At 33.9% G+C, this 26,327-nt stretch overlaps 2 protein-coding genes across 3 annotated transcripts in view; both read right to left on the reverse strand.

Annotated features, from left to right (window-relative positions):
• The window catches only part of LOC129234228 (acetylcholinesterase-1-like), a 35,010-nt gene extending 19,457 nt beyond the window's left edge, over positions 1-15,553 (reverse strand). Inside the window, exons 1-3 of one of the 2 annotated variants that reach the window (XM_054868162.1) lie at positions 15,460-15,540; positions 3,072-3,596; positions 2,748-3,041 (exon numbers count right to left, since the gene is read on the reverse strand). In XM_054868162.1, the coding sequence (XP_054724137.1) occupies positions 2,748-3,041; positions 3,072-3,596; positions 15,460-15,480 (840 nt within the window). In that variant the 5' untranslated portion in view covers positions 15,481-15,540. Of the gene's footprint in view, positions 1-2,747; positions 3,597-15,459 lie in introns of both variants that reach the window. The other variant, XM_054868161.1, reaches the window with a different exon arrangement.
• Positions 15,554-17,400: 1,847 nt separating this feature from the next.
• Positions 17,401-26,327, reverse strand: part of LOC129226408 (uncharacterized) — a 37,272-nt gene continuing 28,345 nt past the window's right edge. Inside the window, exons 3-4 of the mRNA XM_054861011.1 lie at positions 25,764-25,874; positions 17,401-17,591 (exon numbers count right to left, since the gene is read on the reverse strand). Coding sequence (XP_054716986.1) covers positions 17,517-17,591; positions 25,764-25,874 — 186 coding nt within the window. The 3' untranslated portion in view covers positions 17,401-17,516. The remainder of the gene's footprint in view (positions 17,592-25,763; positions 25,875-26,327) is intronic.

Genomic DNA, 26,327 nt, shown 5'->3' on the forward strand with positions numbered 1-26,327 from the left:
TGAACTTCATGAACTGAAGCACAGATTTTTTCTTTTATTCTTCATGTAGTTCGCATTTTGTCTTTTCAAAAATATTAAACTGAAATTAAAATACTCTTTGCTAATCACCCGGATTAATTTCATTAATAACTTTTCAGGATCAAAAAGGACAATTTAAGTATTCCTTTAGTTTTCGAAAATTCAAAGGAAATGACACCACAAACGAATAAAAGTGCGGCTCAAGTCATGAAGAGAATTTCTTATCATTATTTTGCTTCCAATCATAACTTTGATTGTTGAAACATGCATTTTTTTCTTACTGGGAACGTTTGGTTTAAAATGACTAGAACCGCACTTTTCTTCGTTTGTGGTGTAATTTTCTTAGAATATTCGAAAACTAAAGGAATACTTAAATCGTCCTTTTTGATCCTGAAAAGTTATTATGTCCTTTTGAGTGCATTTTGAAAAGTGCTTAATATTTTTTAACAAATTCTGTTATTTTAATCTTTTTATCGCAAATATATTTCAGAAATAGAATAATTTTACCATCACGAAACTTCACTTTATTTTTTCATATAAATGCTCGGTACTAAAAGGGGAAAAAACCTATATTATATATATATATATAAATGGACTTTGGTAAATTTGTTCCCTAAGATCTCAGAAACTACCCGGCAGATTTGGCTGAAACTTTCACCGTTTGTTCTTTTTGGTACTGGGGAGGTTTGTAGACCAGTTCGATAAAAATCCGATCGATAGTTCCTTTTTTATTCTAATTGGTCCAAATTTTCGCATAAATGCCCCAATATGACGGTTAAAAAATACGTGCACATATTAAAATTAGTCCATCGAAAGCGCTTATTTTTCTGCTGAAGATGGCATCTGTTAGAAAGTTCTAAGTTGTATGAAAAACGAGTTATGGGCTTTTTTTGTTCCATGTTCGAAGGCTTTCCTCAACCCAATTCATTATTTAGTGTATCATCTCAACTCCCGGTTCATAGTTAGAATTGTTGAATGTTTTTGTGTTTCGTCTGACTGTTTGAGGCTTTTCTCAAGTCAAATCTTAAAATAACGTTTTTCCTCCAAGATTGGCTAATAATAACTATAGATTTGGTTGATTATTTTCCATTTAAACGGAACTTTAGTGTAATTATTGTTTTTTTATTACTATTTGTACTGATTGGACACTTATTATTCAATTAACCAGCAGAAATCTCGACAAAATTTTTTGCAGAAATATTTCAGTAGCTGATGCATTTGTCAGTTTTTTCAACTGTCGCTGTTTTTGAAGCCAAAGACTATGTAATAATGTTTCTCAGCTTTCTCCATGTACACAAAATATCGCCAATCAAATCATCTTTAAAAAACTTTTTTTGATCCATAAAATAATCCACCAACTAAAGTAGGCAAATCCATAAACAGCACAAAAACTTACATTAATTTGTCTTTTTTCACAATTTCAAACAATCGCAAATTTTACAACTTATTTTGGAAACGTTTCGGATGAAATTGTTTAGCGTCATTTTATGGTTACCAAACGTATCTCAGCATCTGGCGACAAAATCTTTGCAACGAAAATTAGTAACATATCGTTTTACGAAGTAAGGAGGGGGAACATTATCGAAGGTATCCCAAAACGATTCCAGAAAATTTGGTAATATCGCACCAAGAGCCCACAATGATCGAAATTTCCCAAAGTAACTAGGGCAAGTATGAGGGGGCGGCTACAATTTTTGAAACAGTTCGTACTTCAATTGCCTTATAGAGAAGATTTTAGACTCTATGTTTAAAAAAAAAGGGTACTAACAGTTAAATCTTTTTAAACATGTGAAGATTAATTTCATATTTTGGAAATTTTTCAAATTTGTATATACTTAAATGTCGTGCTTTCGTTTCTAAATGAATACTATTTTGTTCTTTATACTTACTGCTATTTTAGTTTTACGAGTAAGGAAGAAGCTCGATTTTTAATCACGTCAAAAAGGTGTGTTTTAAATTCTTTCACTTAAAACAGAAAACAAATGCAAGTAACGATTGTTTCTCATAATTGTTACTGACCCAGGCAACGCCGGGTATTTTTGCTAGTACGTATCTAAAACTTTAAGCAGTTGGCACTAAAATTTGATCCTTGCTCCTCTCTAGAACTTATGCTCGCTAATTTCATGCTTGCTTCAGAGAAGCCTTGATTCAAAATTTTCATTGTGATTGGTTTTTAACGTTACTGTAGCAACGCAACGAAATTTGTAACAATGGGTTTTATGTTTAAACATTTAATGGGGAAATTACATGAAATTTGCTATTTTCCATCCTTACCGAAATAATTATTTTATTTCAGAATTTTAATTTTTTAGCGTTAAGTTGTACTTAATATTAAGTAAATCATTTAGTGAAATCCAAAAGTATCTAAGTGATCTAAATAATGAATGAAATATAAGCAAAACCAGGCGTCAGATTACTCCGTGACAAACAGGCCAAATATAATAAAAGTGCTTGATAACAAAAGAGATACGTTTAACTGCTTTCGAATAATGCATACTTGAAAAAAAAAGCGTGTTTTTACAAACCAAAATAATTTGGAACTAACTTATAATTTTACTGCTGAATGTCCATATTGTAAAGTTTCAAAAACGGTACACGAAAGCGAAATGAATTATTCCGTGTTACCTATAATTTTCACCCATTTAATCTGAAAATGCTTTCGAACTGAAAAATGTAAATGATGAAGTTAGAAAATAAGTACTAATTTTAATTAAGAGTATAATACTTACCTCTTCGCCTCCAACGTTGTATACAACTCCTCTGATAGAACCCAAGGTACCGATTTTTCGATGAACCGTTGCAAGTCCATCAACTTCTATATCAGCCTCACCACTTGCACTGATGTCAGCACTTCCACTGATGCTTACATCACCGCTGGCGCTGATTTCACCGTTGATGCTAACTTCACCATTTATACTAACATCGCCTCTAATGCTGGCTTCAATTTCAGCATTAGCGCTAGCGCTTATTTCAGCTTCAATATTGGCATTAGCTTCTATTCCAGCTTCAACACTGGCGGTAGCCTCTATTCCAGCTTCAACACTGGCGGTAGCCTCTATTCCAGCTTCAATATCGGCACCAGCTTCTATTCCAGCTTCAATACTGGCACTAGCCTTGATTCCAGCTTCAACACCGGCGCTAGCCCCTATGCCAGCTTCAATACTGGCACTAGCCTCGATTCCAGCTCCAATGCCAGCGCTAGCTTCTGCTCCAATGCTTGCTTCTGCTTCTGCTTCGATACTTGCACTAGCTTCTGCTGCGATGCTTGCGTCAGCCTCTGCAGCGATGCTTGCGTCAGCCTCTGCAGCGATGCTTGCGTCAGCCTCTGCTGCGATGCTTGCGTCAGCCTCTGCTGCGATGCTGGCGTCAGCCTCTGCTGCGATGCTTGCGTCAGCCCCTGCTGCGATGCTTGCGTCAGCCTCTGCTTCGATGCTCGCACTAGCTTCTGCTTCATAATTGGCACTTGCATAGGCTTCGTAATTACCTTCACTATCATAGTCATAGTTATAATCTGCACCCAAAGATGGCGTTATCAAGACGATCATTAATAACGATAACCAAAGAGCCCAGTGCTTTTTCTATAAAAAAAATAAGTTTATAATAATGTTAGTTCATTTTAACCATAATTCGCTGAAATAAGGATGCAGTGAAACACAAAAAATTACATACAGATGGGTGACCAAATAATACAAACACCTGTGAAATAAGAGAAAAACTTTATTAGTAGGCGTTGCACCAACCTTTGACTTAATTATAGATTATACGCGATGCGGGAGAAGTCATAGAGGTCATAAACAACATTTAATGGAATATGAAATCCTTCTGTGGGAGAGCAGCTTCTAATTCCAAAAGCGTAGAATGTGGACGAAACCTAGCACGAAGCTTTGTCTCCAAATATCCTCACAAATGTCTAATTGTGTTTAAGTCAGGAGACAGAGGGGGCCAAGCAAGATGTCCTTTTTCATTAGGGTGGTTTGAAAAAATCGATTTTTTTTTTAAACTTCGGAATCACGTTACCTCTTAAAAGTTGTAATTTGGTATCCTCAATTGGGGGAAAAAAAAAGAAAATTGCTCGCGAATAAGGCTGAAAGTTTGAAAAAATATGTTAAAAACTGAATTTTTCAAACAAGTATAAAATTGTTTTTTTCGTAATTTTTTATAATGCAACAGCCGTAAATTTTCAACCTATAGCGTAGTTTGAACCTAAAAAAATATTTTATAGCTTTTACATAAGATCTTTATATCGTTCATATGTACGCCTTAAATTGGGCTAAAATCGCCTAAAGCTTGAAATTTAAGGATTTAATATACAATAATACACACACGACGACATATTTACGCGTTTCAAAAGTATTTTAAGTGTTCTAAATTTGTTGAATATAATCTTTCGTTGCAGTATTATACGTACAAATATAGTTACGCACACATTTATATGCGCATAAAAAAACATTACATGCCATGGCAATCATTCAGCAATTAGCTATGACATGTAATGTTTTTATATGCATATAAATGTGTGTGTAACTATACTTGTACGTAGCAATAAAATATCATATTCAACTAACTTAGAATTTTTCAAGTACTTTTGAAACGTCAGTATGTCATGTACGTATTATTGTATATTGAACAAGTAGATTTCAAATTTTAAGCGATTTTAGTTCAATGAGGTTGTTTCCTTCACTCAAAAGTACTACTTTTAGTCACTGAAATTGGTAGAATAAGCAAAAAAAAAATTACATGGACCCAGAAAATACTTTCATTTTCCTAACTGTTATTTTTCAATTAATTTTTTTAAATGTCCGAGGTTTCAAACAAGGCGTGGTCTTGATGACGTCACAAATGATGCTCTTTGCCGCATCTTTCCACGTAATGATAATCAAGAAGCGAATTAAAATTGCGCTTTACGCTTGCTATCAACCCTATCGTTGCCAATACACGTGAGTAAAGATGCGAATTAAATATTTTGCTCTGTGAATGGCAACACTGAATGGCATTTCATCCTTTGTGATGGCATCGGCAGAAAGCGTAAACAATGAAAGCTCACCGATTCAAGTATTTTTTTTTTCAATATTAAACTTAAACAAATTATTTAAAAAATGATCAAATACTATGTTTTTAAGCATGCTCTTTGAGAAAAAAATATTTTTAAAATTTTGGAAACGACCCCATTCAAGGCGTATGCGCGGACTAAAGACCTTATGTAAAAGCTATAAAATATTTTTTTTAGGTTCAAACTACGCTATATACTGATAATTTAAAGTTGTTGCACTATAAAAATTAGAAAAAAAATCAGAAGAAAATACTTCTGCGGACTTTCTCCTCACATGAACGTTTCCAGGGCGGTCATTCCAAGCTCGTCAGCTTGCGAGATCGAGATTTTCGCTCCCGTGATCGGTTGTGACGTAGACATGTCGCAAAGTAGCATTCTAATCTACTCGAACCTCGAACCTAGACGCAGGCTAAGTTCGAGTAGATTAAAATGCTACTTTGCGACATGTCTACGTCACAACCGATCACGGAAGCGAAAATCTCGATCTCGCAAGCTGACGAGCTTGGAATGACCGCCCTGCCGCCTGAAATAATTTCAAATTGAGTTGTCAGTTCTGATGACTCGTTAGCACTGTTAAGGAGCAACAGTTTTGTGCGTTTTACACCATTGACGTAGCTGAAAACTACGACGCATGATGTCACCAGTGATTTACAAAACGCAAGTCTACCATAAATGTTTGAAGCATGAAGTTCCCCTTGTATACCACTTTTACTGAAATGACATTCTGGAGGGAGGTTCTCTTTGACTTATCTGGGACAACGATTATTTAGCGCTTTCGGACCCGTCGAGCAATCAGCGTACCACATTCGAACAATCGTGCTTTTTTTCAAACTCTGTCTAAACATTTGGTAAGCGCACGCAACAACTATGACTGGTGATGAGGCGTTGATAACTCACTGTCCCATAATCACTAGGTGGAAAACTTGAGCGTTCTGCTTCTTTGAAAAGAATCACGGTTTTTTTCATAGGTGTACATACTATTTTATCGCCCATCTGTACAAGCTAGTCTAGAAAGTGCATGCTGAGATGTTAAAGTGTAAGTGATGTCAAACCTGCTATTAACTATACTAATAATATAGCTTTACTAATAATAATCATGCTGAATCTCTGTCTGAATGTCAAGATGTCTGGATGTCTAGATGTCCGGATGTCTGTACGCGCATAGCGCCTAGACCGTTCAGCAGATTTTTATGAAATTTGGCACAAAATTAGTTTGTAGCATGAGGGTGTGCACCTGGAAGCGATATTCTTTGAAAATTCGATTTTGTTCTTTTTCTATGATTTTATTTTGAATTTAACTGCACCGCCGAACAAGCTATCGTAACGTGGACGAGCAAATTACTATAACGTGGACGAGCAAACTACCACATGCGACCATGGGCGAGCAAATGAACATAGCAAATTGGCGAGAACCAAATGACCTTTTAATTTTCCAGTACGGGCAAAGCCGTGCGTGTACCGCTAGAATGTAATATAATAGCTGCTGCAAGACTACTTGAAGCCTCTACTTTAGTGTGCTACGTTTAGCACTTATGTGCAGATAATGAACATCAATGAAAAAATAATAGTTTAAAAAACTAAAAAAACACGCTTTCGTAGCAAAATGAACTAAAAAGTGATAAATTATCTTTGGATGATAGTAGTTGACCAATCACTTAATTTTAATGTAATACAAAAAACCGTGGGGTGCTGTCCATTTACATTTTTGCATGGACAACAAATGGAAGAAATTCAAGACAACTGATCAGAAGCCCCCCACGCTTTTTTGTATTACATTAAAATTAAGTGATTGGTCAACTACTATCATCCAAAGATTATTTATCACTTTTTAGTTCATTTTGCTACGAAAGCGTGTTTTTTTAGTTTTTTAAACTATTATTTTATTTTCTTCTTTTTAGTTTAATCTGTTTTACGAAAAAATATCGATGTATGTGTGCGGAAATCATATCTACATTACTTTGAAAATTTGAGATGTATTTGAATAAAAGTTTTGTTCAACAATGGTCTGATCAGCAATGAGCTTCCAATTGAAGGCTCACCTAAATTTTGGCATGAAATTAGTTAAAAACAATTATATTTCATGTTCTAATTACCTTCGAACATTGGAACAAATTTTGTGTGATGCAGAAAAATTAAAAGTTTTTGTAGATATTTTTAAATAATTTTTGCGAGCATTTTTTAATGTATTTTTAAAATTTTTTCCTTTTTCACATTGTTGGATTTATGCCAAAATATTGATTAAAATTGGAGGAAACTAACAATTAAAAGAGTTAATTAATTAATTTGGTTATAGAATATTGCATTGTCATCGGGTCTGAGGTCGCGTGCCAAATTTCAAAAGATTCCGATCGCAGAAAGTGGGCGAAATTTGAGTTGCAAGATTCCGTTATAAGATACGTACATACATACAGGTGAAGCTAATAAAAGCGTGTTAAAAAAAAAAAAACTAATTCTCATCTTTAATTCTGTACCCGAGGAGTAAGTTCTGTGGACAATCAAAAACTGAATTTTTAAGCATCTCTATTCAAAAGAATTCTACATAATTTAAATTTTGTGACTGTAAACCACAAGAGCATTTGAATTACTTCGCCTTTTCCTTGCCTATCACGAGGTAGTCCGACAGTTTTGTTTCTTGATGCACATGTCAAAAACCATGTTTTAAAAACCTGGCTGCTGTGCTTGATTGCGAGAACCTTCTTAAGTCTACGAATTTTTTTCTTTTAAAAACGTATTTCTCTTTTGAATGTAACAATATAAGTATATTTGAAGTTTATATATTGTTATTTCTATTCGTCACAGCTGACGACTGATAGAAAAGATTAAAATTGGAATAAACTAATAATTAATGGTTAAGTAACTAATTTGATAAAGAATATATCATTGTCATCGGAACTGAAGTCTCATATATACAATTTATAATTCTGACAGGAAGTGGGTAAAAATTGAGTTCTAATATTTCAAGAAGATACATAAATTAGTAAATATATGTAGGGAGAGTAAAGTAATAGTAGAAATTGAAAAAAAAAGAGAAAACTACAAATTCTACGTGAGTTTACCACTCTACCAATATATCTCCTTATCTGTTTATCCTTCTATATCTTTATATTTATTAGAGACGTACTCGGCCTTTCACTACTCGGCCGAGTACCGAGTTCCAATTATGTTTTAAGAAGAACCAACGACACACACATGATGGATTTGGAGCTTATTGGAATAATAGTATAGACCTCCATGTTCATATAATAGTTTTTAAAACAAAATTCCTGCTGAAATTTAATTACGCATTATGTAAAAAAATTTGTTTGTGTCAAAAATTTTATAAAAAGGTAATTTTCAAAATTAAACATAAACAAATAAGTAATAAGTATGATTTATCAAGTTGGAATTAAAACAAATGAAATCAATCTATTTTAGTTCTAGTCGGGGTTGTGCACAGAAGTTTTGGGGCCCGTCACAACTTTTCCGAGTCCCCTTCCATATTGTTTATTGTTTATCTCTATATTTCATGCCTAGTTTAAAAAATATTGGGCCCCCTTCATACTCAGATCAACAGGTGTCCCCCCCCCCCGTGTACACCCCTGGTTCTAGCTCGCCAAACATAATAATATAAAAATTTCATATTTTTTACACTGCTCCATTTTTAACAAATAGGTTTTATTAACTTCGCGGACATTGAAAAGATTTACTCCATTAAAGCAAAACAAACTTCATTATTCTCAAAATTTAAATTTGACTTGTAAATTTGAATTGTAAATGATTGCAGTATATTATATGGTTGCACTCTTCTATTAATTCTAAAATCTGCTTAACAATATTCCACTTTTTACAACTACTCGGTATTGGCCGAGTACCGAGTAGTGACCGAGTACTCGGTACGTCTCTAATATTTATCTATTTCTACCTATCTACAGGTAGTTATCAAAATAATGGAAACACTCCGTAACAAGTGAGTTGGGAATCTCTACTCTGCCGTAAATATTTTGTTAATAAAGGTGCCTTTTGACTCTAATCGCTCACACTGGTGAATCCAAATGGTGATTGAGTTCTGTGGTCACTTTTGCTGCTATTGTTCGATTTTGAGATATTACAATCCGCTTCAATACCCGTCGGGTTCTTTCACTGAGCTCCTCTTTCCGCTCTCTCTATTTTGTTTTACCGAGCTTGTCTTACCGCAATGTGTCTATGCTGCCATGGCTTAAGACACTGTACCTCTAGAAACCAGTGTTGCCAGATGGTCAAATCCAGATTTCCCCAATCCCTTCCAATTTTTCCCCAAAAAGCGATGTTTTCTATCAAAATTCCCCAAATTCAAAAATTATTTTTCCACTAATCTTTCTTTATTCTTTACTAATAATAAAGCTGAAAGTCTCTCTGTCCGGAGGATGTCTGGATATCTGGATGTCTGTAGGATATCTGTAGGATGTCTGTGACGCGCATAGCGCCTAGACCGTTCGGCCGATTTTCATGAAATTTGGCACAAAGTTAGTATGTAGCATGGGGGTGTGCACCTCGAAGCGATTTTTCGAAAATTCGATTTTGTTCTTTTTCTATTCCAATTTTAAGAAAAAAAATATCATAAGATGAACGAATAAATTACGAAATTATCATAACGTGGAACCGTAACATGGGCACAAGCCAATTGGCGAGATACGAAATTATCATAACGTGGAACCGTAACGTGGGCACAAGCCAATTGGCGAGAAAATTCACTACACATCATTTGTAAATATACAGGCGAACCAAAAGACCTTTTAATTTGCTATTACGGGCGAAGCCGTGCGGGTACCACTAGTATTTTCATAAAATGAATCGACTTCCTCTGATATTTATGTCTCTTGAAAAAAATTTTTTCCCCAAATAACCAAATTTTCTTATAAAATTCCCCAACTTATTTTTGCTTCCCATTTTCGCTTTTTTTCTTTTTTTGTTTTCTTTATCTTTACCTTTTTTTTAAATCTTTACTAATAATAAAGCTGAAAGTCTCTGGATATCTGGATCTCTGTCTGTCTGGATGTCTGTGACGCGCATAGCGCCTAGACCATTTGGACAATTTTCATAAAATTTGGCACAAAGTTTGTTTGTAGCTTTGGGGTGTGCACCTCGAAGCGATTTTTCGAAAATTCGATTTTGTTCTTTTTCTATTCCAATTTTAAGAACATTTTCTTGAGCAAAATTATCATAAGATGGACGACTAAATTACCAAGTTATCATAATGTGGAATCGTAACGTGGGCAAGCCAATTGGCGAGAAATTCATCATGCATTATTTGTACAGGGGAACCAAAATACCTTTTAATTTTCTACTATGGGCAAAGCCGTGCGGGTGCCACTAGTCATAAATACAAGCGCCTGACCGACAGATAAGAAATAGCCAAATATTTTTTTTTCTACTCGCATTTACTACTCTGCTTCTGTATGTACATTTAAACTATGATTTTTTGTATACATTTATCCAAGAACATTCTTTATCAGACTTATTTTTGCCTGTTTCACGTATCAACTAGTTACTCACGCAGATTAATGCGAATTCCATAGCATAATATTCCACATAATGCGAAATGCGAATTCCATAAAGTTGAGCAAAGCTAAACCAACGCTGTTTGATACAACCAGATGTCAAGACGCGAATTTAAATACAAAAAAAAAAAAAAAAATTCCCCCAGGTTTTCCCCAAGAAAAAAAAATTTCCCCGAAAAATTCCCCTCAAAACCCATTTCCCCAAAATTTCCCCAGAGAGCACCAGATTTCCCCAAAATGGGGAAAATTCCCCCAATCTGGCAACACTGCTAGAAACGCTAAAAAGTTGAGATGTTTCAGTTGCCCCTGCTCCAGCTAGACGCGATCCAACAGTTTGTCCTCTTTTAAAATTTGAGAGGTTTCACGCTCTTGAAAAAAATCCAAGACTTCTAAAACTTCAATTGAGCCACTCTGTACTACCAGAATATGTACATTGCTATTCATAAAAAAAACCAGATATCTAGTTTTATTCTTCATTACTTACGAAGCACATTCAAAAAAGTCACTTTTATTCACAGGTGTTTCCATTATTTTGATAACTACCTGTATCTACCGGTTTTCATATATGTAGTTTATCTATCTACCTATCGATTTATCCATTTATGTATTACTCAATCCATTTGTACGCGCGGAATATTTTTACGCATATATTTGCATTTTATTCCGGAAGTTTAAAAATTTGGTTGCTAATCTTAATGTATAAAAACCAATGTCCTGAGATAACATATATATATAAACGTACAGCCAATACCGCTGAAGCCTCAGACCTGAAATTTGGCAGGCATGTTCACATGATTACGAAAGTATCTACTAAGAAAGGATTTTTCAAAATATCAATTAGTTTAGGAGAAATTAATTAAAACCCCTTAATTTCTGTGAAATTAAAACCGTAATTAAAATTTAAATTCCTTATTTTCGGAGGCTTTGCTCCATTCAAATCATTATTCAGTACTTCATCTCAACTTTTGGTCGATAGCGAATTTTAATTTTGATATTGTTTTTGTTTCTCGCGTGATTATTCGAGGCTTTTCTCAAGTCAAATAATAATGTTTCTGTCGTTTACTTTCATTTTTTCAAAACTAGAAACGAAGTTTTTAAGAACATCATCACAGGCGGACTATCCTTTTGAATTTAGAAGCGTGCAGTTTCCTATAAAAGTTTGCTTTGCAATAACCGTTAATAAGTTACAAGGATAGACATTAAAATTAGCAGTGATCGATTTAAGAGAAGACTTTTTTTTCAACACTGCCAATTTTATGTAGCTTACTCCAAAGTCAGTTCATCAAGCAGCTTAATAATTTTAGCACCAGAAAAAAAAAACTAAAAATGTTGTATACAAAGAAGTTCTTGCTTAAACATAGGTATAACAATAAAATGTGGATGGCCTGTGTTTGCAAAGACAATCGATACTTTAAAAGGATCGTTAATAACAGTTAAAGATCGGTTAAGGACAAGGGCATATATATAAGGAGTCCAGGGGCCCTAGGATCCTCCCAAAAGTAGAAAAAAATTATAGGTAATAAGTAATTATTATAGGGAATTTTCGAAACTAGGTGCACCAAGCACTGTTAACCCCTGCTAATTCCTTTACCCGAGCAATGCCGGCTACGGGAATGCTAGTTACTATATATTTGAGCACAAGAAACCATTATGTATCAATATATCAAGTATCAACTGTCTGATAATACGTTTTGTGTGCAAAAAATAATGATTGGTACATGTTGCGTTCGCGATCGTATAATCACACCCGCAGCAAGTACAAATCATTATTTTTCAAGAAAAAAAGTTTTTTTTAGACAGTTGATACTTTATAATATGATGCATAATGATTCCTTATGCCCCAAATACAGGGTGTCAATGAAAGCCCTTGACACATTCAAAAAAAATCATAGAAAAGCAACAAATTGTCGTCGGAATTTGCGGTTATCACTAGAATGCTTCACGGGTGTATGGGTTTTTTATGACATCGTAAAAAGAAAGATAATAAATAAAATAAGGGAATAAAAATTTCTAAATTGTATTTGAATATTTGCAGCGTTCGTTGCTCAAACCTCATGGTAGGAGGGGGCTGTTGTATCTTGACCATGGTGTACTTTGCGCCATGCACTCTAATCAGCTAGCGCTTTTACCTAGAGAGGAATCACGGTATTATGTCAGCCATGACAGTCTCTCCACCTGCCAGAGTGAGTCGTAGGTTGAAACTCCAGCTTTTCTGTGGAGAGTGATTGTTTTGTGAGATTTGTGCAAACAAAAGTAAATAATTCCAGTGTTACTTAAATGAAATTGGATTTTTAAAGACTAGTGTTATCCAACTGATTTACCATTATTGCCTATCTCTCGGTAAGTGTATTCAACATTTAGTCTTTACTTTTTACGTAGCTGTTAGGTTAGGGTAGCCACTTTGTATTGTATAAACCTGCACCCTCGTGTACCTTGAAACCAAGCTCCATCTTGTACCTTGAACCACTGGATCAAGGTACAATAGGTTGTAATGATTTTTTTTTGTTTTGTTTTGTTTTTTTTTAGGTAAAATTTATTTTATCGTGCCTCGAAGTAAAACTGGAACCAAGAGTGATCCAGTAAATGTTGAGGCATTACAAAATGCTATTGAAGCAGTAAGAAGTAATGATCCTGACAAAAAATGACTTTTAGTGAGGCCGTAAAAGTATTCAAAGTAAGCAGGTCAACTGTTACTAGGCATTTAAGAAAGTTGAATGAAAGTGGGTCCAATAAACTTGAATACAGCGTAAGTTATGCAATTAAGCAAGTACAAGAGGTCTGTCTCGAGGTACACGAGCATCATGTACCATGGACCAATTACATAAAATTTGTGAAAAATATACAAAAATAGAAAAATATTTTTTTATAATCCGAAATATTTTTTACTTAGGCAAAAAGGCTTGAAGTTAAATTTTAATAACTAGAAACCATAAAAATCACACATTCTGTTTTTGAAAACCAAAAAGTTTTAGAAGTGGGCCAAGGTACAATAGTCTCCCTACTCAAGTTAATCCCTTGTTCTACCCAGCATGGACTGCAGACACAGTTAAACCTACTTGGGTAACTCGCCTTTTCAGATCTTCAGTGCTAGCAATGTACCACAATTTCACACGAATGAAGGCAAAAAAATTTGTGAACCAGTGAAGTGTAATCAAAGGTGACCATACGTCCCGTTTTGAAGAGGACAGTCCCATTTTCAGGCAGCCTATCCCGTTGTCCCCGCACATTGTGTCGGGACGCAGAAATGTCCCGTTTTGCGACAAATGCAGGCAGCGTTTTCACTGCCTGAATTTTTTGTTTACTAAATCAACTTATTCGATTTTCATGTTGTATTTGTTTCTGTCGTGATTCAGGGGACTGCACTTTGCGATGTGTACTTTCTTGATGGACTTTTTAGTTTTGCGATAAAGATTTGATTGACGACGCTTCTGAGCTCGCGTCATCATGAGTTAGTTATAAAGGCTGTTTATATAGCTGTGGTTGACTTAAGTTCGCGCATTTTTGCTGAAGGTCAAGCACATGTAGCTTTAAGCCGAGTTAGGTCCCTAGAGGGACTAATAATCAGTAGTTTAGACCACCGCAAGTTACTTAATAATCCTCACGATAGGAGCTCTCTCAATAAAATGACAAGATTGCGAAATTTACCGCCTTATAATCATAGTAACTTAGTCGATGAAAATTAACTAAAATGTGTAAAGTAAAAAAATATTATTAAGTAAAAACAAAAAACCCGACTGCGTAAAAACCAAGAAAACTAAAAAGAAAAAAATATATATACCCAGTAGTTTAGAATGTTATTAAGTACTACTGAATAACTACACCATTGAAATAGTTTTATAATCGATCCACACATAAGACAAATCATAAATTGAAAAGCCGAGTAGAAGAATCAGCAGTCGGGGCTAATTCTTTTTTGACTAATCAAGAAACCCCGTAAAATTTGAATGGGCCTCGACTGTTGACCCTTCTATTCTGCTTTTCAATTTATGATTTGTCTTATGTGTGTATCGATTATAAAACTATTTCATTGGTGTAGTAATTCAGTAATACTTAATAACATTCTAAACTTCTGGGCTTATATTTTTTTCCTTTTAGTTTTTTTTTTTTTTTTTGGTTCTACGCAGTCGGGTTTTTGATTTTATTTAATTTTTTTTTCTGTTTATTTCTGTTCTTTGTAATAAGCACAAACCGTTAACAAAATGGTTTTTTTTTCTATTTTTTATTAATATATATTTTTAAGTATTCTGTTGCCTAAAATCTCTTGCCTTTTGTGGAAAAAAAAATCTGGTCACCCTGCGCAAACCGCATATTTATACGACAATTTGTTGCTTCTGTATGATTTTTTAAAATGTGTTGAGGAATTTTCGGACACCCTGCATATGAAAATTAAGCAACAAGATTTAAAATTCCCGGAATATAGTACAAATTTATTCGGAAAAATGTCACACCCTAGCAAATAAAATAAATGACTTTATTTTTCTGTTTATCTCTATTTATTTTCCATCTTTCGATTTATATCTCTCTATATCTACCTATCCATCTGCGTGAATTTAGAAAATGGATGAAATCCCCTTTAATAAAAAAAATTCTCATTACGCTACTAAAACTATTATCAGATTCCTGTTTTATTTTTTTTAAATTAAATTTACGTTTTGTAAATGCCATTTTAAAAGTACTGTTGTCTGTTTTTAAATTGTAATAAATAAAATAAAATTTTAAACAATTTCAAAACATAGAAATTACATTTGCATGAAAAGAGCAAAAATAATTATTTTTTAACTTTCGCAATTAATATCCTAAATACTAAATTTCAATGAATTTAACCTTCGCACGTAGATCATAGCGCAACTCTTAATGGGGTACTGAAATACTTACCCATTTCGATTCGGCCATCATGGGTGCTTGTAGACTAGAAACTGCAACTCTGTCAGTCCAAAAAGAAGCTTTTTTGTTTGCATTTTATAGGAAGGGTATCTAGTCGAAACTAATAGCTTTAAATCACTTTCTAACTGTGATGATATTTGCTTTAGGGATTCCACCTGTAGTTAGAACTACAACAGTCACACTGTTCAAAACATATTTTGCTAAACTTGGAAAAGCTTGCACCAACTCAAATATTATGCTGCTTTTACAAACGTTTTTTTTCAGAATTCAATTTTCAATTTATTAATAGGGTCAGATGCAGTGTAATGGGTATGTGGGGTGGAATGGGTAGTTTATTAATCTTTCAAGTTCCAGAAAAGAAAAATATTTTTGGAAAAATAATAAAAATATTTATGTTATTTACAATAGTTTGACTTTATTTTGGTTCAAGAAAAAACTGAATGGAAACAGTCAGTTTAGTGGCAGCCTCCTTGTAAGTTATATTGCAAAAAATCAAAACTAACTGATATCGTTGAAACTTTGTTTTCAGGATTTTGTTTGAATTTAGACAACATTCTTTTGCTGTTATTTTCATTAAAGAAATTCTATTTTGTCAACTGAAAAAATCAGAAAAGAAAAATTCCATAGATTTTAAGAAATATGTTGACATTTTTAAGTGGGGTGGAATGGGTATAATATTAGGCTTAATGAAATAGGCTGTGGAATTAACATTTTTTTCTCATTAAAAGTTATTCTCTGAAGTAAGTTGTTCATTTTATCAAAAGTTTTATATTCTGAAATCCTTATGTTATGGAGTTCCTTATGGTTGCACTAAATCCGATTGGATGGAAGACACAATCTTTAAGGAATAGTTCAAACTTTTTGCAAGGAATCTGAAAAGGCAGGCAAGCAAGCTGACCTATGAAACTGTAAAGCATGCTATCGATAATGAAATTATCATTTGCTAACTGCCTAATACAAGTCATTCCATGCAATCACTAGACAACGCCAGAGCTGACTAAATAAATTGAAAACCAGTCTGATCAAACTTCCATTCCACGCAGCTTATGTTCAAAAACAATATCTCAAGTGATTGCGTGCTATTTAAATACATTGTTAAGAAATTTAAAAAGTATTTTATTGCTCAAGTTCTAGAATCTTTATATACTTGTGCTTATGTTGTAAAAATTCTTAAGAAGTCTTTGATTGGAATTTTTTCACCTTCCCCCATAATGCGAAAATGGAGATTGAAGAAGAACAGATCATCAAAACCTAAGTCAGTCAATGGGGTCGTTTCCGAAATTTTAAAAGTATTTTTTTCTGAAAGAACATGCTTAGAAAACATGTGATCTAACCATTTTTTAAGTAATTTAACTAAGTTTAATATTTTTAAAAAAATACTTAAATTGGTGCGCTTTCATTGTTTACGCTTCTGCCGATGACATCACAAATGATGAAATGCCATTCTGTGTTGCCATTCACAGAGCAAAATATTTAATTCGCATGTTTACTCACGTGTACTGGCAACGATAGGGTTGATAGCAAGCGTAGAGCGCAATTTTAATTCGCTTCTTGATTATTATAGCGTGGAAACGCGGTACAAAATGCGCCAAAGAGCATCATTTGTGACGTCATTGAGACCACGCCTTGTTTGCGAAATTTTAAAAAAATAAAAATATGTTGGGAAAATGAAAGAATTTTCTGGGTCCATGTTATTTTCTTTGCTTATTCTATCAATTTCAGTTACTAAAAGTAGTACTTTTGACTGAAGGAAACAACCCCATTGAAAAAAAGAAATTGATTTAAACCGCGATTACAGTCACTGATTTCAGTCAACTGTTTCAGTCATTAACACCTTGCTTGTGGGATCGTAAAAATGTAAATTCACACCAAACCATGTGCAATATGTTATTGTAAAAAGAAGTAGTACATATCAAAACATGTACAAAATGTTTTTTATTCGTAATACTTTTTATTTGACCACATAATTATTGTTCACTAGGATGTATCATTATGCATATGTACATAGTGAAAAGAGGAACATTAAATAATAAGTTCTTTTAGATGATTTATTGACCTTGATACACTTTGTATGAGTAATAGACTCCTACACCGGAAGAAACGCTGCAGAATAAAGAAATCCCCTGGAAAAAATTTAAAAACATGTATTAAAATAAAACACTGCTCCAAACTCAAGAACTCATTCACATTCAAGCATGCAAAGTTATTTATTTTTTATTTAATATGTGTAGAGAATTCTTAGTTCTTCAATGAAATACAGATCTGGAAAAAATGGGGTGGGCTGTCAGGTTTTATATTGCGTTGACGGAAAAGTTAAAATAGGTGCAAATAAAGAAAATTTTTTATTTGGAGGAGACAGTCACGTGTTTTTTTTGGCGTGGACAATAACAAATCAGCACCAAGCAGACGAAGTAAACTTTTTATTGCAGGGGAAATCTCTAATAAAACTGACAAATCCTTAGACAACCTATTTGTTTACCTTCGGTCTGTACAGTGAAATCCTGTTGCAACGAATTGCAAGGGACCGCAAGTTTTGTTTGTTATAATGGAATAAAAATAATAAAATGGATTTTTTTAAAATTAGGACTGAAAATGTATTTCATTAAAACGGATATTTGGTTGTACTGCTATTTAATACAGCAGGACTTCTCTGTATTTTCGCTAAACAGAGTACAGCTGGCGTATTAAGCTCGTTAACATTTTTGAGGTCAAGTATGCCTCTGTAAAATGTGTAAATGATGGAAATTCTCGCCATCTAAGGAATGATTATTATAGCTCGTAAAACTAACCCAGCGAGCTATAACACAATATTACAGTTCAATAAATTTATCGAATCATCCAAAAGATATACACAAATGTGTCAATCTTCGCACAAACACAAATTTTATGAATAACCAACTTTTTCTTGTTCTAAGAAGTACTTCTAAAACGATGATAGTATTACACTGTTAAAACCAGGAGTGCCAGAAGGGTAAAGAATTTCACCCTAGGGTGAAAAAACGGTGCCTCAAGGTGCAACATAGGCTAGGAAGTGTCATTAAGGTGCTTTTGGTTCCTCAGTGGGTGAACGACGTTAAAAAAAGTGCTAAAAAACCATTCAATAGGAGATAAACTCCTTGCGCATGCGCTCAACTTATCGTTCAACTACAACTTCAGTTTGAATGGCGAACGAAGGAAGTTGCAACGAAATTTACGTTCATATTGAATGAAGTAAAAAACTGAAAATTTCGTGGATTAATATTCGAAATCTCGCGTAAGTGAAGGCATTTGATCATTTTGTAGCTCTTAGAGCTTTCGAACATATTTAAAGTGATTAAAGTATGTTGACAACTGCTTATTGTTCCGTTTAGCTTATTAAACATTTAATATCTTGCTACTTATATCCTGCAAAACTGTTACCAAGACTATCTATCAGTACTATCTTGAACAACAACAACATTAAAAATAAAAACGTTTAAATCAGCTGGTAATTGAATAGCTAATTCAGGAATAAAACTGCATCGACGTGAGCAGCCTATATGCCAATGTGTATTTCTTCTCAATGAAATAACTACGTAGTGGAAACTAGTGATGTTCCGGATATCCGTATCCGTATCCGCGGATATCCGAGGAAAAATAAAGATCTGTATCCGTATCCGTTACTTTTTTGACAGATATTAAACGGATCTTTTCTATTCTAAATTTTTTTAAATATTTGAATAAAAGACATAAATTCCATTTAAATTATGTTTTATTGCCTATTTAAATTATAAGGTATCATTTCAGAAACCAATGGCCCTCTGAGAGATTTTTTTTTTTAATTTTTAGTTTAATATTAGTTTTGCTATTGATATGGGGTTTCTGTTTTTCTTCATTCTGGTTTGTCCCGGCGTCCTTCAAAAAAAGTGAGACAAAAGTCTCTATTTACTGTTTGTAAAGGTGTTCCTGGCTCTGTTATTTCGTAGGTCGGAGAAATTTGGGTGGAATGGGTCAGCGCTGCATTTATTCTGAAATAAAATGCGAAAAATTATTTCTAGCCTATCCAGTAGCAGCTTTGCATTCTTGCTCCTGTATCCTACATCTACCGAGCAAGATAGAAATAATTTTTCACATTCTATCTAAGCATTAATGCTGCGCGGACCCGTTCCTTCCAACTCTCCCTCAATTTTAACGGAGATTTCTTCAAAGAGTAAATCATAGTCTTTATTATATTTTCGCCATAGATGATATTTTTTGAAGAAACAGTGTTATTATAGTGACGGGAATACCTTCCGTAATAAATTATACACTTGGATAGTTGAATTGGGCAAAAACATTTTGAGATCCGTATCCGCGGATCTTGACACTAATGATCCAGATCCGTATCCGTAGATCTACTTTTTTAACGATCCGGCACATCACTAGTGGAAACGACCAGAGCAGCAAAGGTGCGGGGGGGGGGGGGGGGACCGCGTGAAAAGAAATCTCTCTCAATCAATGTTTGACTCATGAGTTTCACATCGTGTTTTGGTTAACGTATCTTTCTTATTAGGCGTTATTGCATGAAGAGAATGTAGTTATCTACTCGTTTTTTAGCCTACTTTCCCAGTAAAAGTCAGAGAAAGAAGAAAAAAGCATGAAAGAAGGCTTAACGCATCTTAAAAATATACCGAAAAACAAAAAAAAAGTCAAAAATAAATAAAATAATTAGATAAATATTGAAAAATTAAAAATTGAAAAGTAGGGTATTGAGATGGGGAAAAATGTCTGTCGGTCTGTCTGTCTGTCGGTCTATCGGTCTGTCTGTCTGTCCCCCCCTAATAACTTTTGAATGAATAGTCCGATTCGAAAAAACTTTGTTTTTGTTCGAAAAATCTCGGCGAAGACACCTCATTCCCATATTTCACTTTTTGATTTGAACTATTTTTTGTTCAATTTTGAACAGTTCAAAAAAACTTAACATTAGCGCCTACGGGGAAATTCAAGACAATTCCGAACTGTGAGGCGAATTTGCTTCAAACAAGCTTTGTAGCAAAAAGATTTTGTTGAAAAACTTATATATAAAATATCTTTTTGATTTGAACAATTTTCCGTTCAATTTTGAACAGTTCAAATCCCTTAACAATAGCGCCTACGGAGAAACTGAAAGTCAATGTAGACTCCGTACTTGAAGGCGGATTTACTTCAAACAAATTTTGTTCTAAATAAATCTTGACGCCAAACTCCAGACTTCGACTCCGAGAATTTAGGGGCACTTGACTCCAACTCCGACTCTTGTGCCCGACAATTAATCGGACTCCGACTCCCCGACTTCGACTCTGACTTCGTAGTTTTGGCAAAAATTTATACACGGAGGACAAATGACTGACTCCGATTCTTAAATATTCGACTCCGACTCCTTTATCTCAAAATGAAATTGACTCCGACTCCGCAGCTATGGTTTTAACTGTGAAATAATTATTGGTGATATGACTTGTTTTTATTTTTACGCTAAAGTTACAATTTAGGTACTCAGTTTTTGGCGAATAAACTCGAAGTCATTTATGTTTCTACATTAAGATATGCGTAGACGATTTTTTTTTTTTTTGACAAACAAAATTATTTCTATAAGTTTACATTTTATTGTTTTTTTTTTTTTTTTTTTTTTTGGTAAGTGCATTAATTCATTTAAAATAATGTTTTTGGCAACAGGGGAAAAAGAAACGATTTTTTTTTAAATATGTATTCATTTTAATGAACTTATTAATTTTAATTATTATTCTTTCGTTTTGAAAGCTGTTGAAGATTTTTTTTAATGGAAAAAAGTGTATTAGCTGCTTTGTTTAAAAGTTGCTGCGATTTTATTTGTTCGTTTTTTTTTTTACACATCTAATTTTTTAGATGAGTAAGGAATATTTTATTCCTAGAAATCAGCTTAAAGTATTTTAAAAATATGTTTGAAAAAATTTGCGATTTTAGCTATTTTTGAGATTATTGATCAGGTACTAGAAAGTAGTATGGGTATACGGGAAAGTAGGCTCGTCTAGTTCTAGACAGAACTTCTTGTATTTTTAATCTGACGGAAAACTTGACATTGGAAAGAAGGGTTTTTAAATTAGTATTTATATTGTACGCATAAGGATACTCAAATATAGAATCTTATAATAAGTATTGATATGTTACGCTCGATTAAAATTTTAAACGTTTATGAAACGCTTTTATTTTCCCATGATTCTAATCTAATGTTACCTAATATTTCTGGTTGTTCCGGCAAATAATTGATAAATACCTTCCCTGTTCATTTTCGATACGGATCATGCAGTAAAAGTTGTCAACAACATATTAATTACTGAGCAATCCAAGTGTGAATATAAGAAAGTTAGTGCACGAACAGACAAATTAAAGTCATGAACACTTCTAAACTATGTTCGAAAGTTGAAATGCGATCAAATGCCTTCATATATATAAATCAAAATAAATGAAATACAATTGTATTCAAAAACGCACACAACACGGGGGGGAGGGGGAATCTCTATAGGAAGCAATAAAGGTGCCATTTTTCTCACCTAGGGTACCATCTTTCACCTACGGTGCACGTTCAGTAAAGGGAGCCAGTTTTTCACCCTTGCTAAGGGTGCAATTTCGGCTCTCTATCGGGTGCCGCTGGTGAACAAGCGTTTCACCCCTGACAGGTGCCAAACGCAACCTGTAGTTTTAACAGTGTACAGAGGTTGAAATCAACTTCTTATGCCTTCCTTAAAAATCTGTCAGCTTTAATTTAAAAAACAACAGCTTAATCGTAGAAAAAGATCATAATGATCAATTAATTATTCAGTATATTCGATAACCTTTTTCGTTTTTGATAGCAAGGAATGAATTTGCTCAGAGTAGGCCCATCATTTCGAATTTTTCCAGGGGGATGCAAACGGTGTGTATATAATGCAAATTTGATCGGTAATACAACAAAACCCATTCTCATTTAAATGTAAAAATATGAATTTTTCAAATCCATAGAGGGGGGGGAGCAACTGACCCCCTTCCCAGCTGACCCAGTTAAATGACGGGTCTGGCTTAGAATAAACCAAAAATTTTACCATTCTTTACCTATTCCTGTTTTTGTAGTGGGTACAATGGTTCTTATTTAGAATAAGTTTAATAGTTTTTAGCACATGGTTTTAGCAAACTTTGAGTATGCCATAAGGTTACAGAGCGAACGCTTTTAATTAAAATAGTTGATAAACAATTTACTTTACGAAAATGAGTTTAAAAAAAAATGTACAGTAGACCCTCGTTTTACGCGGGTTTATTTTACGCGGTTTCGATTATACGCGGTTTAAGATTTTACACCATTTTTTTATTTTCCGCGGATGCGGCAATGCAAACACATAAAATTTTCCTCTGTTTCAAAATCCATTCTCCTAAAGACTGCAGATTACGTGTAATCAACTGCATTTTAGCGTGCTAATAATCGAGCTTGGGCCACTGGAGATATTTTATGCGATTGGTTCCAGAGCTCTTTCCAGAAGTAAAGTTATTAAAGGCACACAGTTCAGAACTCACTGGCAGAAGAGCTTTTAGGAGTGACAAAGGAGGCTAAAACCAACGAGCATACTGACGTCGGTGTTGCACAACCAAAAACGTTCACAATGAAAATTTTGAGCCATTCCTTGACAATAGAAATGATCTTTCTGGTTTGTTAGTGAAGGAAGATTCTATCATTTAAATGACACTAGTGATCATGGAAACGTTAATACTCTACAAGGAATTAGAGAAAAATTCTTAATGACTGCACTGTTAAAACTACAGGATGCATTCGGCAACTTTCAGGGGAGAAACGCTTGTTCACCAGCGACACCTAATACGGAGCCGAAATCACACCTCTAAATGGGGTGAAAAACAGGCACCTTTTAAAAAATAGACAGCCGGAGTGAAAAAAAGGAACCTTTGGAGAGAGAAATGGCACCCTTACTATAGATCCTCCTCCCCCCTCCCCCGTATTGTGTGCGTTTTTGAATACAGTTGTGTGTGTTTTTTTTTTTTTCCCCCAAGTTTTGTTTTGATTTATGATATTCTTCGTTTTGGACATTTTTCACATTGAACTCGATACTGGAAATGATTAAAACATGTAATTACAGCATTTGATCATATTTCAGAGTTTTCAACATAGTTAAGAAGTGCTCATTGCTCTAACTCAGTGTTTCTCAGCTTCTTTTGACTCACGGGCGCGGTAAAAGCAAATGGAAAACTTTGCGAACCAGTGAAATCTTTATCGTTTTCTTAAAAATTCATAAAATAAATAATATTAATAATAACTCTGGGGCCATTAAAGACATGTGAAAAATTCAGAGTTCTGACGAGGGTTTTTTTTTTTTTTTACAAAAAGTAATGTTAAGAATTAATAAAACAATAAATATCTACCCCTTTACTTGGTATCAAAGATCTGTCACAAATCGTTATAATTTAAAGATGAGTAATTATTTAAATAATGTGAGAAATTATACATTTACTAAAACCTTGACGCATTCCGAAAATGAAGCATAGCTGTACTTATGGATTATTTACATGAAGAGCCAAAAATATTCAGGGATATTACAGTTACGGAAAAACAAAATCGTTTCATAAACGTTAATCAAGAGTAACAAAATAAAATGCACATGAAGTTTTTCGATAGTTAAAAAAACAAAAGAAATTTATAACGCTATCCAGACATTAACCGCTAACAGGAAATGATTCTAACGCTTGAATGAAAAAGTCAAAAAAAAACGCTAGACTGAGAGAGATTTTTTTTTTCGCTAGCTTTCTGTTATAATCTACTTAGCACAAGAAGCATTTTTATTAAGATTCTCACTTGTTGATTATTGATATCTTATAGCTTTTTTTTTTTTTTTTTTTTTTTTTTTTTGGTGATTATTAAAAGCTGCTTATCGAGTACTCAAGAAAATAATGACAGATATTTTTAGTAGCGTTTTGAATGATGGAAATTTCACGATAGTAACGGTTAACGGAAACTAAAAGACAGTAACGGTAACTGAAAAGCAATAAATGCACTTTTAACCACTTAACTATGTTTGAAAGTCCTAAAAGCTACAAAGTGATCAAAAGCTGTACTTACTTTTAATTTCGGATAATTAATCCAAGAAAAATTGTGTTTAAATCCAATAGTGTACTTCATTCAATGTGAAAGACACACAAACGCAACCATCATTTGTCCGCCATATTGAGGTGGTTGAATATATGTCTAAGGCAAAAGCGCGTGCGCACTGAGTCTTTTTTGCGATTGCATGCTGTTTCGGCTCCTCTGCTCTAGGCACTATGCTTTCACCTTAGAGGGAATATTTTCACTCGTCTGGAACCCCTGGTTATAACAGTGTGCCAAAGGCTATCATAGCCAGCTCCTCTTTATAAACAGGACACGAAAGTAATTTATGTTTTCTTTGCGCATGATGTGCATAAAAATCAATGTAAGTACACATTAAACTCATTCTACAATTAGTCATCACTAGAATGAAGTATTTTGTTACCTACGGAGCCAAATCCCTATTTTAACACTAGTATTAGGTCTCAATTTACGCGGCATTGCCGTGGAACGTAGCCCCCGCGTAAAACGAGGGTCTACTGTACTTGAAAAAATGACTAATTCATCTCCAAACTTAAAATATTTTTAAAATATATATGTATTTGCATTATATGCAAACAACAAAACAAATTACTAGCATCAATCGAAAATGAGTTCCAGTTTTACAAGTCTGTTGCGAACAGTGGCTAGTGAATAATTGTTACGAGCAACTTAAAAGTAAAAAAGCACATACGTATTATTCCGTCCACCATTTTGTCAAAAACCAAAACTCTAGCTCAGAGCCAGACGGTCGTAAGTCCAAAACTTTCGATATTCCGTTTATTAGTGCATTGTATGTAGAAGTTTATTCTGCATCGAGCCATGTGAACGTAATTCGTAAAAAAAAAAGAAAAAAAAGAAAAGGGGGAAAAAAACATCCTTTTCAATTTTTTACCAGGGTTAAAAGAGCGCGCGTCCCATCCTTTGCATGCGCCAGAAAAAAGTTTTTTTTCTCTCCTGTAAAATTACCATAATGTGACTTGCGTCCTTCTGGCCGTGAGGTACAGAAATTTCGTCTAATTAAAATTAAAATAGTAAAATCTTGCTGAGCGTGGGACAAAAAATCTTCATATGAAAGGTTTTACAAAATGAGTAGAGTACGTTTGACGACTAAATCATTGGCAGTCCATCGCGCGATCGGTGAAATTTTGGCGAAAATGGTTGACGGAATTAAGCACTAGTCAAAAGACAAATGATATAAAATAAATAATGACATTTTCGGCTAGATGTTTCATTATCTTACCGCTGCTATAAGGAGTTCCGTTTGTTTTCCACCTTCTGCTCGGTGATACGCTATCGTAGCTATTCCACCGACAAGCATTAGTACACAAAAGACTACATCTTGCAGTAAAATCTGAATAAAGACAAAGAATTCTTTTAGACATGTACGAAAGGCATTTTAGAAATATACGATTCAAAGCAATGGTAGTCACCATACGTGTCGAGCAAGGGTTTCTGAAATGTCCCCTAGCACTAGCTCAGACAGGAATTTTTCTGGGGGATGTTAACCTGGTGTTTTAATAATATTATTCACTTTGGAGTCCCGAGACAAGTTTTTTTTTCAATGGTTTAAATAATAATTTCTTAAAAAATGAGATATGTTTTCTTTATGTTGGAACCTTAGCTGTCAAAGCCTACAATTTGTTTCGTCATTGCTATATTAATAAAGCAAAAATATTAAATAATGCATGCATCAATAAACTGCAAGAGGTTGACTTTAGATGTCCCACACGTAACTCATGCAAATGAATTAAATTTTAAGTAACAAAGTCATTTAATAACAAATAACTAAAGTTATTTAAAAAAA

The sequence above is a fragment of the Uloborus diversus genome, chromosome 1, assembly GCF_026930045.1.
Source record: "Uloborus diversus isolate 005 chromosome 1, Udiv.v.3.1, whole genome shotgun sequence".
NCBI lineage: Eukaryota > Metazoa > Arthropoda > Arachnida > Araneae > Uloboridae > Uloborus > Uloborus diversus.